General features: G+C 41.4%; 1 protein-coding gene across 1 annotated transcript in view; it reads right to left on the bottom strand.

Moving 5' to 3' along the window:
* Positions 1–16989, bottom strand: part of COL6A6 (collagen type VI alpha 6 chain) — a 130779-nt gene that overhangs the window by 83429 nt on the left and 30361 nt on the right. The window contains exons 2-8 of the mRNA XM_087824933.1: positions 14185–14282; positions 10597–11193; positions 8725–9345; positions 7756–8316; positions 6494–7051; positions 2874–3449; positions 422–991 (exon numbers count right to left, since the gene is read on the bottom strand). Coding sequence (XP_087681059.1) covers positions 422–991; positions 2874–3449; positions 6494–7051; positions 7756–8316; positions 8725–9345; positions 10597–11193; positions 14185–14251 — 3550 coding nt within the window. The 5' untranslated portion in view covers positions 14252–14282. The remainder of the gene's footprint in view (positions 1–421; positions 992–2873; positions 3450–6493; positions 7052–7755; positions 8317–8724; positions 9346–10596; positions 11194–14184; positions 14283–16989) is intronic.

The following is a 16989-nucleotide window of genomic DNA, read 5'->3' as shown; positions in this document are numbered from 1 at the left end:
ATAACCCTCTAAAGGCATTCCCCGCATCCCGGCATCACAGCACTTGGTAGTTCTGTAGGCCCTACTGCCAGGCAACCAAAATCTGCCCTTTAGTTTATTTCTTTGATACCTGTTCCCCAGCCTCTGAAACCAACCGGATTGTAAACAAAGGCTTTTTCCTCACAGCTTCTGAAATCAAAGGATTCCCATGCACAAAGCGGGCATGCTCTCCCAGGAGACAGGGAAGAAAAAAGACAAGTCTCTCAGATGCCTTGTTTCTCAACCCACAAGTAGCAAAAAAAATACTCGATAACCATGAAAAGTTGTTTGAAATCCAGAGGCACAAATGTAAATTCTCCCACCAGCCATAAACAGAACTTCGGGAAAATGTCAGTGAAGGGGGGTGGAGGGGTAAACATGAGGGACACATTTGAATACTTACTGCTGTCACCCCCTGTGGTACAGATGTTGCGAATTATCCTTTTCTTGGCCTTCTGTAGTTCATCAAAGTTATCAACCGTCAGCTTCTTACTTGCAGTCCCGCTGATCTGAATGAGCTGCTGGTCGTCCACTTTCCCGATGCCCACAGTGTAGATGTCAATACCTTTGTGTCTCAGCTCTTCTGCGGCCTGAGCCACCTCATCTTGGGACTGGCCATCTGTGAGGAGCAGCAGCACCTGTGGGGTACCTGCATTTATCCGGCTGCCCATGTCTGGCTGGAAGTAATGCCCCACCATCCGGAGCGCAGCGCCGATGTGTGTGCCTCCATAGATCTGCTGGATGTTTTCAATCTGAAATGATACCTCCTTTTTGCCTGTGAACTTTCCCAGTGGAAACTCTGGCCGATAGGTATGGCTAAACTGGGCCGCTCCTATTTGCACTCTGTTGGCACTGACACCAAAGTCTTGAACAACAGATGCCAAGAACGCCTTCATCTTCTTGAAGTCATCTGAACCAATGCTATTTGAACCATCTATGAGGAAAACTAGATCTACTTTTTCAATTTCACAACCTACAAAGAAGAGGCAAAAGAACAACAACAAAAAATGAGATTGTTCATCTTTCACCCAGCCCGAGTAGGTTAAATGTTTGCAGCTATATAGAAATGGTATTTCTGAAAGTGGTTTCTTATCTTAGGCCGCCCTGTGGTCACATTAATTGAAGAGGCAATAAAAACAATCAGTTCATAAAGGTGGCACTAGGCATGAACAACTCTCCCGTCTTTTTATTCTTCTCTGAGCTTTTCCATTTGTCCTTAGATCTAGGGGTGGGGGGTTTTACAGAGAACTTGCTTTTACCTGCAATCTAGCCTTGACCCTTCCGGAAAACCCAGTGACAGTAGTAGCACAGCAAGAAAAATAAAATAGCTCATATCCATTTAGAGCTTCAAACAAAGAGACAGATGGTCTGTAGTACTGACTTGGCCTCCCTGGCCAGTTGAGCCAGTAAGTACTTTCCTAGTTTAAGACAAATTGAAGTTTTAAAATAATGCCTTCTGACCTATCTCTTGTCAGTTTTCCTCTTTATCAGCCCCCTTTCTGGTACATATAGGCAACGATATCTACTTGAGAATAATATTTTTGAACAAACAATGCAGTATAGTTTAGAGACATTTCCTTTGTATTCACACAGAAAATACAAAACAAAAAGAATATGAAAGGCCATTGCCAGTGAATGAGTTATGCTTGGCACATGATCATGTGTATCCCTCAGCCTTCTGGTAATCATTAACATTTCCCGGAATTCCCAAGAGGTCTCACCACTGACCCAACTCACTTAAATCTCATTTTACCCTCGTGAAAAATGGAAGGTGTCTGAGAGTCCCACAGTTGACATATGCAAGAAAGAGACAACAGGAAATGTGATCCTTCAGGAACTGGTTAACTTAGTTTCTTTGTTTCAGATTCAAATAAAGGAAATAAAGTACTTTGGCCTGACAAAGGGAGAACTTTCTATTTAAAAATGCAATGTCAACTTCTACAGTGAACTTGAACAGGACAGATTGAATTTTAGGCATTGGCCACTGAAAGGTAAGAGATTTGTCCCCATTTTCAGCAAGACCCAGAAAGAGTTTGTTTTGTGAAAGAAAAAGATAGTAGTTGCATTCTTAGGAGGCAATGCATGTGAAAACCAGAAAAGTTAATTTTTAAAAAGAACTGCACCAAGATGTTGGAATCCTAAATTAATAGCAATTCATCTAATAAAAAGTACTCAGTATTTTTAGTATATAGTACAGTTAATAAAAATAAGGAATTTTGATAGACCATGATCTTCGTTTGAAATGGTGTAAAATGACAGTTGAATGAATGAATGAATGAATGAATGAATGAATGAATACATACATACATACATACATAAATGTGGCAATGCAATCTCTGGATGCTGGAACAGAAACAGCATCTAGGCAAAGGAAGTCCTGCTGTACTCTGCTCTGGCAATATCTGAGGCTGGAGTAGAATGTTTGTTATTGGGCTCCATGTCTTAAACATGCTTGTGTCATAACAGAAATAGGGGAAGGAACTAGGGACTTCCAGCCTGGAGGAGAGAAGACTTCAGGCAATGATCACTGGTTGTTGGAAGAGATGGAATTTGATTTCTAGTGTAAAGAGCAGGAAGAAGAACTAATGGACGGAAATGACATGGAAACACATTTGTGCCCCAATAAATAAAGCTTACTCAGACAATGGTGAATTCCTCATCATTAGAAGAGTTTATGTGGAAGTGAGTAGGAATGTTGCAGAATGTATTCCTTTGGGGAGGAGGCCAAACGAGATGTCCTACAAAGCAATTAGTGCTTCTCACCTGTTTGGAGAGCTTGCTCCTGAGGGACACTGCTTTCTCCCTCATTTGAACCTCTGCTGATAATTAAGAAAAACTTAACTGACAAACCTTACCTACTTGTGAAGAGTTACACACACTGGCTGACAGGTCCGAAAATATCCCCTTCAGGCCTCCAAAAGTCTTCACGAAGAAGTACTTGTCACTTGATCCCGCCATGGCGAGCAGCTCCACGGGATTAGCATCATCGATCCCCACGGCCAGGACAAGAATGCCTTTGTCTCTCAAGGCCTTGGCTGTGGCGTTGAGCTTTTCTGTATCATGGGATTCCCCATCGGTGATCACGATGAGGACTTGGGGGACCCCTCGGTGCACGCGGCTGCCACGGGCTTCGGTGAACATGTGGTCCGAGAAGGCTAGTGCCTCAGCGGTGTACGTGTTGCCCCCCTTGGGGTGGTCATTCTGGAGTGCTGAAATCACTTCTGATTTCGTGCCAAGGTCATCCAGATAAAATAGCACCTCTGGATCATCAGCATACTTCATAGCCCCAAACCGGACCCGATTCTTGCCAACATCAGCTTTTTTCACCAAGTTTATCATGAAATCCTTCATGATATTATATTCATTAGAGTCAATGCTGCCAGAGCTGTCAATTACAAACACAACATCTAACACTTCAATTCGCTTGCATTCTAAGAGAAGGAGAAAGGAAAACCATGAGATTAGCTTGGGAGACTCCCCTCCCCTCACATGTCTTTTAATTGCCACTGTCTCCTCTCCATGGGATCAAGCTGTATATTAGAATGTCCATTCCTTAGATAATATACACAATACATATATGTTTGTGTTGCCAGCACATAGTAAAACTCAATTAGGTGAGTTTTGGGGACAAGACTGATGTAAAGTAAAGCCTTCTATGCTTTTGGACTGGAAAAAAAAAAATCACAATTCTTTGGAAAATTTCCTGTATAAATGGTGCCTTCAACATGTGCTTTCATTTATACAAATTTATCTGTTTAAGCCATGGGGTTCATGAGATTTCACTCTTTTTTTTTTCTTTTCTTTTTTTTTTTAATGAGATTTCATTCTTGAGATAAGCCTTGGGGAAATGACCAAATAAAAATAAATTTGGCAACCCTGTATATTTTTTCATGGTTATATGATAGCCGACTTTTCAAGGTTACTTTTTCCCCCTTTTTGACATTCTGGAAACATTATCTATTCTCATTATTGGGCCTCATCAAAGAAATAAGCCCATTTCACACTTGGCCCAACTAAGCCGATGTTCCCATTAACTTTTCTACTCCTTGGGTCAATGCCACGGAAAAGTAAAGCAGGAAAGACCCAATTAATTAGTACTTAATCCATGTGTATGTAGCATATTCTATCTGGAAATGCAGAGGACTTAACTCCAACTCATTCATTCTGGAGAAGTGGGCTTGTAAGATGTTTAATGATCTAGTCCTCATGTAGTACAGTGTCTCAGCAGGCCTTACAAAAGTATGCTCCAAGTGTTAACTCATCCATTCTTGAGAAACAGACTTGTGAGAGAGCATTCCCCCACCCCTCCACCAGAGGTTTACATTTCCTCTTGCCAGCACTTGTTATGTGGTAGGGCTGTTGAAAACCTTGGGGCCAATATATTTACCCCAATGACTTCAAGAAAATCTGTGTGGAGATACTAGAAAATATATATTGGTCTCTGTCTGCAGTTCCTGACACAGAGCTCCTGAAACCCTTGTAATTTCCTGGGTATCTTTTGTTCTAATGAGGTGACTCTGGGTGGGCCTTTACTGTGTGTTTCTTTCCTGTTGTCTCCTGGAAATAATGGCTCCTGGTCCAGTCACAGGAAAGACAAAGCTTGGAATTTTCAGTCCCACCTTCCCATTTTCTTGAGAAGGGAGAAGAGCTGCAAATGGAGTTAATGATTGATCATCTCAAAAGTACCGGGTTCAGAGAGCTTCCAGGTTTGATGAACACATGAAGGTTCTGGGAGAGTGGGGTGCTTGGAGATGGCATAAAACATGCTACATACACATGGAAGCTCTGCACCCTTTCCTCACAACTTGCCCTATGCATCTCATCCATCTGGATGTTCATCTGGATCCTTTATCATATCCTTTAATAAACCGGTAAACGTAAGTATTTTCCTGAGTTCTGTGAGCCACTCTAGCAAATTAATCAAACCCAAGGAGGGGGGGCGTTGTTGAACCTTCCATCTAGAGCAGGTTGGTTAGAAGCAAAGGTGATAACCTGGGCTTGTGACCGGTGTCTGAAGTAGGGGTAAGGGCAGTCTTACAGGAGGGAGCCCTTAATCTGTGGGATCTGATGCTATTTCCAGTAGATAGTGTCTGCATTGAGTTGAATTCTTGGACACCTTGCTGGTATCTGAGAATTGCTTGCTGATATGGGGAAAACCTCCACACATTTGGTGACCAGAAGTGTTGGAAGTGAAGTGTGCCATGTGAATAGGGAAGAAGACAACAGGAAAGAAACAGTAGGGAAGAACTGGGTTTTTCCCTACATAGGAAGGGAAAAAACTGGTTTTTTCTTTATAGGCTGGTTCCACAAAAGAAGAAACTATGTCTTTCTGGCCTTCAGCTGCCTTGAGAAACCTGCTTGGATTACCCAAGGGACTGGGGGTAGATTGCTCAGGGTTGAGCACCCTTCAAAGAGTTCAGATTTGCTCCCAGTGGAATTAGCAGGAAATACAATCTAGGTCTATTTCTCTTACCACAAAACACAGACCACAATCAACCTTCTACTGGAGTTGAACAGAACTGTTACTTGAATAACAGAACAATGTTTCTCCCTTCCCTCAAAACTCCATTAAGACCATCTCCTTGGTAGAGATTTTTCAGAATGCTTTGGTCATCAAGCCCTGCGAGTCACAGTACAAATAAGTTCCTTATATTTGCAGGACTTTTGTTTTATCATTTTCATTCCTCTGTAGTTTCAGGAGAGGAGCTTTGGGACTCTACTATTTACTTCCTTTGAAGCATCCATTGCTCAAGTTCTTCTATCGTCCTCCTTTACAGGATTTAAGAAATATCAACATGTTTTCGCAATCGTCATCTCATTGTATACAAGTAATGGTTTTTTAAAAACTGTAAACTAAACTAACATACAGTAGATGTTAGGTCAAAGGGAAGCTACCTTACCCAGCAGGATATGCCCCTCTGACCTGCCTTGGCAGCCCACACATAGCCCAAAGGCTCAGGCTGGTCCCTTCACTTCAAGGTGCAATGGACTCTGTGGTGTAATTTATGAGTTTCTCATGGGATCAGGCTGAAGTGAGACTCCAGTGAGGACCACCTTCTTGCTTAGCTCCTAACCATGCCCTGTCCTACTTTCCTTACTTCCCTTCTGAAAACACCTCCTCAATAAACCACTTCCACAAGAACCTCTGACTCATCTTCTGCCTCTAGGGAACCTGACCTAAAACCCGGTATGATACCACTTTTCTTAAATGGAGACATTTTCATTCTACTGCTATTTGTCTACAAATGGGAAAGAATCTAGGTGGATCAAAATTGTTCCTCACGAGCTCTTTAATTCAACATTCTGTTGAAGAAAGTTACATTTCATAGGTAGGTCAAAAGCCATTAGGATAAACATTTCAATGAAGCAAAAAGTTGACTATGTTCAAATAGTAGTCTACTTAATTCAAGAAATAATGACTAACATGGACACATGGTGTTTGGAGTGTCCCACCAGCAGATATACCCAGGCCTACCTTCATGGGGGCTGCATATTCCAAAAACAAGATCATCTTCAATGCCCTGCAGAATGTCAAAATTCTCAACATAAAAAACCATGTCTGGCCTCCCGCTGATCTCCTCCAGCTGGGTGACATTGGAGCCAAACACCCCCACAGAGTAGATAATTATGCCATCTTGCCGAAGGGCTACCGCTGGGTCCTTGACTATGTCATGAGCTTCACCATCTGTGATAAGGATGAGAAACTTCCTGACGTTGGGCCGGGCCCCCTTGGTGGGGCTAAAGTACTGAGACACAAAGGTCAGGGCACTGCCAGTCATCGTGGTTTGTCCAATATGAGGCATTTGGTCGATTGCATCTGAAATTTCACTTTGGGACATATACTTGTTGAGCTGAAACTCCTCCTTATTGATGTCACTGAACTGGACCACTCCGATTTGCACCCGATCTGCCCCAATCTGAGATTTGTTCACCAGATGTTTCATAAATGTTTTCATTTTGAAGAAGTTCTCAGATCCTATACTGCCAGAACTGTCCACCAGAAACATGATGTCAGCTTTCATCTCTTTGCAAGCTGTATGGGAGAAAGTGAAATAAATGTTTACTCATATTAAAAAAAAAATTAAGAGTGAACAGGAAAATCCAAAACACCAAAAATTCTATATTGAAGTTAAGTGTGTGCTTGGTAAGGATGGTTAGCAGGTAATAAAGCACTGGAGGCAATAAAAGTGAGACTACTCTATTTATTGTTTAGTAATTTGCTTTAGTATATTACTCAAGGTTTCTCAACCTCAGGACTACATAGTCCTCCCTTAGTTATGACAACTAGAAAATACCTCTAGACATTGCCAAATGTCCCCTAAGGGGGCAAAATCCCTCCTGGCTGAAAACTACTAATATAGCTCTAAAACAGTTCATGAGAGTTTGGTTAAAAAGCAATTTAAATAAAGCTGAAGTACTCCTTAAAATAAGAAATCATTTGATCAAATGATTTACACATGCAGTATCTAAGCATGTATCTATGCTAGTAGGGATTTGTGGGAAGAAGCTAATTCATAGTAATAAGGAAGAACTCCACCAAATATCTTTATGCCTTAGATATGAATTAGAACAACACTATAATGGGCCCCCAGTTTTGTTCTGGAAACAAACGCATCTACACAAATCAACAAATCTCAACCCAGAGATTCACACAGTTTCTGCAAACCTGCAATGTCAAATATCGCAGGAAGGTCAGCTGTGAGCTGAAGTCCAAAGGTAAAGCCGCCATTGTCCTACCTTCTTCAGTACAGATTTCTTGAACAACTTTGTTTCTTATGTCTTTCAACGAGTCGAAGTCATGCACGTAGTACACCCTGTCTTCCTCGCCTGCAATTTCCCGCAGCTGTGTCTGGTTGGCGTCCTTGACCCCGATGGCATAAACATGGATGAGCTCTTCCCTCAGTCTGCGCACAGGCTCCAAGATGCTATCCTGGGACATGCCGTTTGTCAGGACAACGAGATGACACGGCACCCGGTTTCCTCGTTGCTTCTTTGCTTTTTGCAACAGGCCCAGTGTGAAATTTAGGGCCGCGCCCGTGTTCGTACTCCCACCCAGCTGCCTGATGTTCTCGATGGCCTTTCCCAAATCCTGCTTGTTCGAGTATTTATTGATTTCAAATTCCAAGTCCCAGCTGTCAGCGTACTGAACGGCCCCAACCCGCACCTTCTGGGGAGCGATGTTGAACATCCGTACGACCTCTGACAGGAAGGTCTTCATTTCCTGGAAGTCTGCGGCCTGGGTGCTCCCAGAGCCATCAATGAGCAGGTAGATGTCTGCTTCTTCAGTGTCCACGCAACCTAAAGGGAATCGAGAAGGTGAGCGTGGCATTGGGCATGCGTGAAGAAGAAATGGGAGAGAGAGTGGGGAAAACAAACATGAGCCGCTTCGGATGGAAAAATGGGAAACAGCCCCTAGGCATAAAAGACATGCTCTGCTAGCTTAACACAGGGGAGTCTTAGCAGCAGTGGGGCCAAACGAATGTCTTTTGACAGTTTAAGACTAGTTCGATAATTCTCTGCCATGAATCAAGGTCAATCGGGATAGAGCTTTTATTTCCCCCCAATTACATTTCATGGGATCAAGGTCAAGTAGGAAATTAGGAACCTATTTTCACTCCCCACCTCATACCAGTCATGTTTGTACACAGAATACCTAAGAGAGAAGAAAAAAGATTGAGTGATACCTCTCTCAGCAAAACACTTTACCGGATTTGAGGGTTTCGGTCCGCTCTGAAAAGACGGAGACTGTGTGCGTTATTTGGTTCCGCAGCTTCTTCAGGAATGTCTGGTTGTGAGCAGCCAGGTCGGAGAAGGTCTTCAGGTTGGAGACAAACTGCTCGGCGGGGTGCGATGCTATCTTTTCCAGCTCGATGGTGCTAGCCCCCTCTATGCCCACGGTGAAGATGGACACTCCCTGGCGCCGGAGGTTCAGGGCTGCCTTGGTCACGTTGTCCTCTGACGGTTGGTGGGTCACCAGCACGGTGATCTGGGGCACCCCCTGATTCTTCCGACTGCCGTTCTGTGCACTGAAGACCTCCTCCCTGATCTTGCTGATGGCGGCCCCGGTGTAGGCCCTGCCCGGCTGGGGAGAGAGGTCTTGTATAGACTGGAGGACCTCCGACTTATTGATGCCCCTGCTCAGTGAACTGATCACCTGTGTCTCATCGCTATAGGCCACAAGGCCAACCCTCATGCAGTTTTCCTTTATATCAAGAGAAGATACACTTTCTTCTAGGAATTCTTTAAGATAGTCAAAGTTCTCCTCGCTGCCGTTGACAGACACATCCAACAGGAACACAAGGTCGGCCACGGATGTGCCTTGGCAAACTGTGTGGGCAAGGATGAAAGAAGCACAATTTTAGGTGGAAGTTCAGCATCTCTGCTTAGCATTAGGCGGTATGGAGAACACCTACCAGAGTTCGGTTACCCACTTAAAGAAAGGAGGAGGCATATACAATGATTACAAAGCTGATATCAGAGGGTCCAGGGTTCAAATATTGGATCTTAGCTAAACTCCTAGCTTCAACGTCCTCCTCTGTAAATTAGAGATAATAGTGATATTTACCTCATAGAGTTGTTATGGGAATTAAATTGATAAGGTTTTTAGCCTGGGGCCTGGGACATAAGAGTCATTCAAAGACCAGCAGCTACTACTATCATATTAAAATCATTAAGCATCATCACTGTTAAAATCAGCATAGTCCAAATTTTCCTAAGCGATGGTACTGGGATACAAATTATACTTTTCCCATTATTTTATTTGGGAAAGATGCTAGTAATAGGATTCATATTTTCATAGATTACCATAAGAAAAGCATTATCTATTAACAACAGATAATTTTATATGTCATGTCATTCAAAGTGATTTCACCAGAAATAATGGGAGTTTCCTATGTTGGCTGTACACTCTGAACAAATTGTTTTATACTGGCTCTCCCCTGCCCCTCACTTGAATGATGTTCAGAAACTCTTGGCCATTGTTAATAGCATAGTACAAGGTCCGCAGGACAGCAGGTTGGAGGTTGAGAAGAACACGGGGCAGCTAATTTTGAACAGAGAAGCAGGAAGGGAGGCAGCATGAAATGACATGGGCCTAGGAATCGAGAGACCTGACCTAGCTCTGGCCCAGGCTACATCACGTCCTCTAAGGATGCCTGTGAGTTCCTCCCTGCAGAATAGGGGGTTGGGACTACTTAATTAAAGCTCTTTCCAGCTCTAACATTCTGTGGTTAAGGATTTCTCTAGAAAAAAATTGACCAGTAATAAAACTACATAGCAACTAAAGCCCAGGGAGATAGCTAAGAAGCTGGTGGCAGGGAGAAGGTATCCCTGAATTTTAAGAAGCCAGTAAATTATGTGCAACATGGTTAAAGGGAAACATGGGACACCAAGACTTGTAGGGTTCACTGGATTTAAAATGGACACAACCAACAGACCCTTTTGAACCCACAGATATTTAACAGCTAAAAGTACAGCCCAGCTTTTGGGGAAAGGGATGTTCAGAGTCTCAATCTTCCCTCCATGTTGATTTTTCTAAAGCATTTTATCATCATTTCTATACGTGCACCCTCAGCCCACCTTCGACAAGAGTGTCATCAACTGCTCCTTCCTTGTACTGAGCGGCATCCTTGATGACCTGTGTCATGTTCTGGGAAAACGTGCCGAGGTCTCTGACAGTCCGAAGGTTGAAATGAAACTGAGCCGTGGCCATGGCCTTCAGGTTCTCCTCCGAAGCTTTCTGCACCCCCACGGAGATGATTCTCACCCCATCTTTCCGCAGAGCCTCGGCAGCCTCTCCCACGTCATCCTCGGACTCAGCCGAAGCCAGGACCACCAGGATCGGGGGAAACAGCTTCTTGTCTCTCCCGTTTGCAGGTCCAGAGAAATAGGTGCTGTGAGCCTCCCGGAGAGCATTTCCAATCTTCAGGGAGCCGCCCATGAACGCGAAGTTCTTCTTGAGGTGGTTCAACATGGGGTTCTTGCCCTTGAAGGTGCTCAGCTGGAATTCACTGTGGAGCTTGTCGCTGTACTGGGCCAGGGCCACGCGGTATTTGCTGGCCTCTATGGGGAGGCTGTTGATCATTTTGTTGATGAACGTTTTCACAAGAGGGAAGGACTGCCTTCCCAGGTGATCAGAGCTGTCCACCAGAAACACGACATCTGCATACTCAGGGCCTACAAACCCACAAACAAATCAACAAAGCACAAGTTTTGAAAACATACTACCATGTTTAATGCCAATCATCTGGGGGAAAATGTACTTTCCTCTTTTAGCTGTATTTTAAATTTTATTTTAATATGTTTTTATTGATTTGAGAGAGAGAAAAAGGGAGAATGAGAGAGAAACATCGATCACTTGCCTCCTGCACGTCCCCTACTGGGGATCGAGCCCACAACCTGGGCATGTGCCTTGAATGGGAATTGAACTGGTGGCCTTTCCATGCATGGGACAGTGCTCAACCAACTGAGTCACACCAGCCAGAACTTATATTTGTATTTTTAATACCTTCCCAAAGAACTGAAAATAATAGCCTGAAATTACACATCCTCTCAAGAAAAAAAATATTTGTTTCTTGGGCTAATTCTTTTATATGTCTTCTTATTTAAACTGATTACAAAATTCAGTATCACTTTTTCAAGGAATTAGCTCATTAAAAATAGATAAATTTAGAGTAAAAACTTCTGGGTTTTTATAACTATAGTGGATAATTTCCCCTTGTACTTTTTAATTTTTGTTTTTAGAATTTGACTTCAGTCTATAACAGGAGGATACATATTAATTGAGAAATAAACTGCTTCAAATTTGTTTGAATGTGGAAATCTGATAGTCTTTTATTGTAATTCCAATTTTAAGCACTGCAACAAAGTGATCAGATTACTTATAAATATATTAGTTTCATATGCCAGTGTCAAACTGATGAAGTTTAAAAAGCACTTAAAAATCATAAAAATATGGGATTGCTTTAATCTATTTTAAAGTTATTTACAATATTTTTTTGATAAACCGTATGAGTGAGCACTCCAATTGGTAAATTTATTCTCACATGTGTAAAATGTGATAGAAACCACTATACCTTAAGCTAGGAAAGCGATCATGGTTTCAGTTTCTATTAAAAAATGTAATTTTTGCCTGGCTGGGCATGGCTCAGCGGTTGAGCGTCAACCTGGGATCTAGGCGATCGGGGTTCGATTCCTGGTCGGGGCACATGCCCGGGTTGCAGGATCGATCAGTGACTCTCTCATCATTGATGTTTCTATCTCTCTCTCCCTCTCCTTTCCTCTCTCTGAAATCAATAAAGATATAAAAAAAAATGTAATTTTTATATAAGGATCCAACAAAGTCCACTTTGTTGAACTTTTAAGGCTTCATTCAATGCCAGATTCAATGCTGGGTACACAGAATTACATTTTTATGTGACAAAGAATCACTGGATTGAAGCACAGAATGCTGTGCATTGGTGATCTGTTGGTTTTAATTCAGAGCTCTTAGCACTTTAGTCTATGATCTATTTCTTATCTGGGGAAGAAAGGGAACTGTGTGTGTGTGTGTGTGTGTATGTGTAGTGTATATTTAAGAAGATATGATGCAATTAAACAAGTAACAGGAGTCCTGACTTTGTTATCAGCTAACTCTACCAGCTCTTTCAAGACAGTCACTATACTTGGGCCTCAGTTTCCTCACCTTTAATATGAATAGATTCTCCCAGCTGGGCATGGCTCAGCGATTGAGCATTGACCTAGGATCCAGGAAATCACGGTTCGATTCCTGGTCAGGACACATGCCTGGGTTGCAGGCTCGATCCCCAGTCGGGGGCTTGCAGGAGGCAGCCAGTCAATGATGACTCTCTCATCATTGATGTTTCTATCTCTCTCTCTCCGTCTCCCTTCCTCTCTCTGAAGTCAATAAAAATATATTTAAAAAAATAAAATAAATTTAAAAAGATAAAATAGATTCAACAAGAAAATATTCTAAGGTCCTTCTTCACTCTGAGATTCTGATTATCTCAAATGATTACTAAATTCTTATTAAATTAAAATAACATCAATCTTTTCCTATCTACAACTGGGAGGAACCAGCTTTGGCACCCCTGTGTCTTATTTCATTCTCTTTATGGCAGTCTGATTGAGGCATAGTGGAAATAAACCACTTTTTTGTCTTCTAAATAACCCAGTTTCAACCAGTTTGAGCTCCCTTTGATAATCAGTTAGCCAGCAGCATTTTAGAGGGAGAAATAAGAGAGGGTGAATCAATATCTTCCTCCAAGAGAAGGCTGGAACCCCTATAAGGACTGTCAGGTGAGCCCTGCCCTGGATGGCTTGACTTGCAACCAAAATCAACCTTTCTATTCATGGATAGACCACCACATCTTGTGTGGAGAAAGGAAATGTAAACAACTGGCACATGAGCTAGATTCAGGTTCTGGTAAGGCCTGTTACTGTGTCTAAACCGTGGAACAATTGGGGGAAAAGTATTACCTTTCTTTAAAAAGCATAATATCAGGCCCAGTGAGATATCAGAGGAAGATGTTTGCAGGGCAACGTCTTAGTTTATCTCTTCAGAAAACTTACTACCAAGGTCAGAGTCCTTGAGAAATCTGTAAAAGCTAACACAAGTGTCCCCGAACATGAAGTGGCCAGTAGGAGAACTAGTTATTTAAGAAGAGGTAGAGGCAGAGAAGGGTAGGCCAGGATTTTGAGTTAAAGTCCACTAGATGTAGATTGCTGACAGACAGTAGACAGCTGTGGTGTTTTCTGTTCAGAGTAAAAGCACTTTCTTTACAATAACAGTTAAATAGTTTAAATTGGAGCAAAAACCGGATGCTTAACCAAGATAATGTTTTGGCACAAATGAATTAGGAAGACATTCCAAGATTTCCAGGCCTGAACCTAATATTAAGAGACAGAATTTTATGCAACCTCCCAGAAGACCTCAAAGGGGTTGAAACTGAGGACAAAATAACAGCTCTCGTATCTTTCTATCCTCAACAAGGACTGAATTTCAGAGACAAATGAGTTTCAAAAAGAAATTGATCAACTACTTCACCCTTACCACTATGAAAATCAAAACAAAGTGAAACAAAACTCAACTTTTAAGTAAGTCAAAATCATATATTATCCATTTCCCAAAATGAAGATTAAAGAATTCTTTCCATTTTTTTTCCTTACCAGAATCTTGGTTCACAGAAAAATGAGAGAAAATTATTATGAGGAACAAAATCAGCAGCATTTTCATATTATGAACTGAAAAATCTTCAACTTGAAATCTGAAAGGTGATAAGAAAAACATCTAACATCATTTGGGATATTATTTGGACACACATATAAAAGTACACAAAATTATATAATAAATTGAGTGCAACTTTTGAGGTTTCCTCCTGACCTTCTGGATCAGCAAAGTGCCTTAGAGAAAAGTGAACCACCAACATTTACAGAATCGCAAGTTTCTCCTGGTCCCCAGACCCTCTAGAAACACAAGATTTTATTGTCAATAGAAGTAGCCAGAAACATTCTAGTTCCAACAATATTATGTGTTCCAATTAGTCATTTTTCCTGTACCTAGTATTATCCTCTGTCTACTCATTGTCAAGACAATCCAGAGTTCATGGTTGGGACAGTCTAAGACCTGATTTTGTAATTTCTCCATCATGAGCATGTAGGTGTATTTCATATTTGAGCAGTAAATATTTCTAGATATGGTGAATTTAAATTTTTTCCCCTTTCCCTACATAATTAATTAGAAAGGTAACCATTTCCCTTCATCCTTAACTTAGAAAGGGGACAAAAATAAGTAGTCATCCTCCATTTTCCATACGATGTCTTGCTCCTCAGAATGACTCAGGTTGTACTATTTTGCTTCCAGCTACCTAGAACTACACAAGGTAAGAGTTTTCCAATTCTAATTAGGCCTGAGGAATTTTTAGCCACCTTCAATAATTCATTTCATGAAATGAAACAGGATTTAAAAAATATTGAAAAATATTTTAATTAAGTGTTGGGCTCATTCATAACACCCATTCATTCATCGAATGAAACAACTAATTGATCCATATTAATAAAGTAGTGTCTGTTTCTTGCTTTATTTTTACCCAAACGTGTATTTGCAATATTATATATGGCTGTCTCACTCCTTGTCTGGCAGGCTCCTGGTGCTTAATATTTCACCCCTTCAGAAAAGGAACCTTTGCCATGAGACATTCCATGCCTGTTTTCTCACCTACTTCATCGTCCCTCTGACATTCTGGAATTTGGGACTCTGTTCCTTTCCTGTATAAGAAGCCTAGATGAGATAAGCTTTTCAGGCTGTAAATCAATGTATCAATCTTATTCCAGGGGTAATCAGTGAGCTGGAAGGGACTCTTAAACGGTTGTTTTTTATTTTTTCAGTTCAACCTTATTATGTTAGAGGAACTTTAGTCAGAGTGGATTGCCCAAGGAAAAACCAAGTCAGACCATCTGTACAAATCTTTTACTAATGTGCATAACAATAACAACACTCTACCTTTGTTGAGCCTTTAGTATGTGCCATGCCCTGTGCTAACAGCTTTGCATTTGCTCTCTTGGTTGATACTGATAATAAACCTAGTAGCAGGTGATATTTTTCCAGTTTTACAGATAAAAAAAATGGAGATGTAACTGATTCAAGGTCCCATTGATAAAATGGGCCACAATTGAGACTACAGCCCACATCTGTCTGACTCTAAAATCTGCACTTTCAAACTCAGTTACTCTGCACCCTGAACTCAATATTGTGAACACAAGAAGTGCCTCCAAGTTTCTTTGTTCTGTCTTTTTCCTGAGCTTCAGGAAATCTTGGTATTTGTTTTCATGTCTTCTTACTTTTGCTTTTCAAAACCAGGGCTTTGTGCTAGTCACTTCTTTTTCTGTTTATATTATGAGCTTTATTATTATTTTTTTATTTTTTATTATGAGCTTTATAAATAAGCGCTATTTTTAAGAGCTAGGAGAGAGAAAAGAGAAAAGGCTTCAGGAAGAGTCCACAGGATAAATGTCAAAGATGGGAAGAAAGGAGCACTGAAAAAAAGTTAAAACCTAGATGAAAAGTGAGGATTAGGTGAGGCCAGCACACTCCCTACGTAGTATGTGGCATCTAGGAATTTCCCCCTGCAGATGGCCAATACATTAAAAGTTGTACATGGTACAATAAAAGTTGAGTTCTTTGGGACAGCATCTAGTAAAACAATTTTCTTGCAGTCTTTTAACGGAACACTAAATCTGGTGTTCTATAAAGCTTTTCAACAGTGTGGAAGCCCAGTGAGAGGTTCTCTTGACATGTTTATGCGCCCTGCTTTACGTGTGCTGGGACCAGTGGTGGGACTAAACTTCCAAGTTCATTTGCTTGGGAGGCTTGGGTTTATTTTTACCACATCAAAACAGAGATGAATTGCCTATAATCTATATGTTGTTTTACCTCTAGACTGACCAGGATTTACATCATTAAATTTTTTTAAATATCTAAACATTTAAGATAAAATTCAAAAATACTCAAAGACATGAAGGGAGAATGAAGAAGAAATTTACTTAAAGTAATAAAAAATTTAAAGTCCTGGTACACCCCATCTTAATGTAACAACTGTGAGATTGATTGCTTCTTGGTATGGAAACACTCTCGAAGGTATAAATCTCTTTAATCTCAATTTTGTTGTACCGCATTTATTCTGAATCAAGCAAGCTGAGGGTAATATAACCCTTTTGGAAGTTTTATGCTATAAAAAGCCTTTTTAAAAAAATCTGGATCTTGCCATGGCCAGTGTTGCTCAGTGGTTAGAGCACTGGCCTGAGCTCCAAAGGGTCATGGGCTCAATTCCCAGTCAAGGGGACATACCTGGGTTGCAGGTTCAATCCCCAGCCCTGGTCGGAGCGAGTTTAGGAGGCAACCAATCGATGTGTATCTCTCTCTCTCTTCCCCCCCCCACTTCCCTCTCTCCATTCTGGTCTCTCTAAAAATCAATG

The sequence above is a fragment of the Miniopterus natalensis genome, chromosome 15, assembly GCF_054644295.1.
Source record: "Miniopterus natalensis isolate mMinNat1 chromosome 15, mMinNat1.hap1, whole genome shotgun sequence".
Lineage (NCBI taxonomy): Eukaryota > Metazoa > Chordata > Mammalia > Chiroptera > Miniopteridae > Miniopterus > Miniopterus natalensis.
Note: the sequence above shows the minus strand (reverse complement) of the source record. Positions and strands in the feature narration are given on the sequence as shown.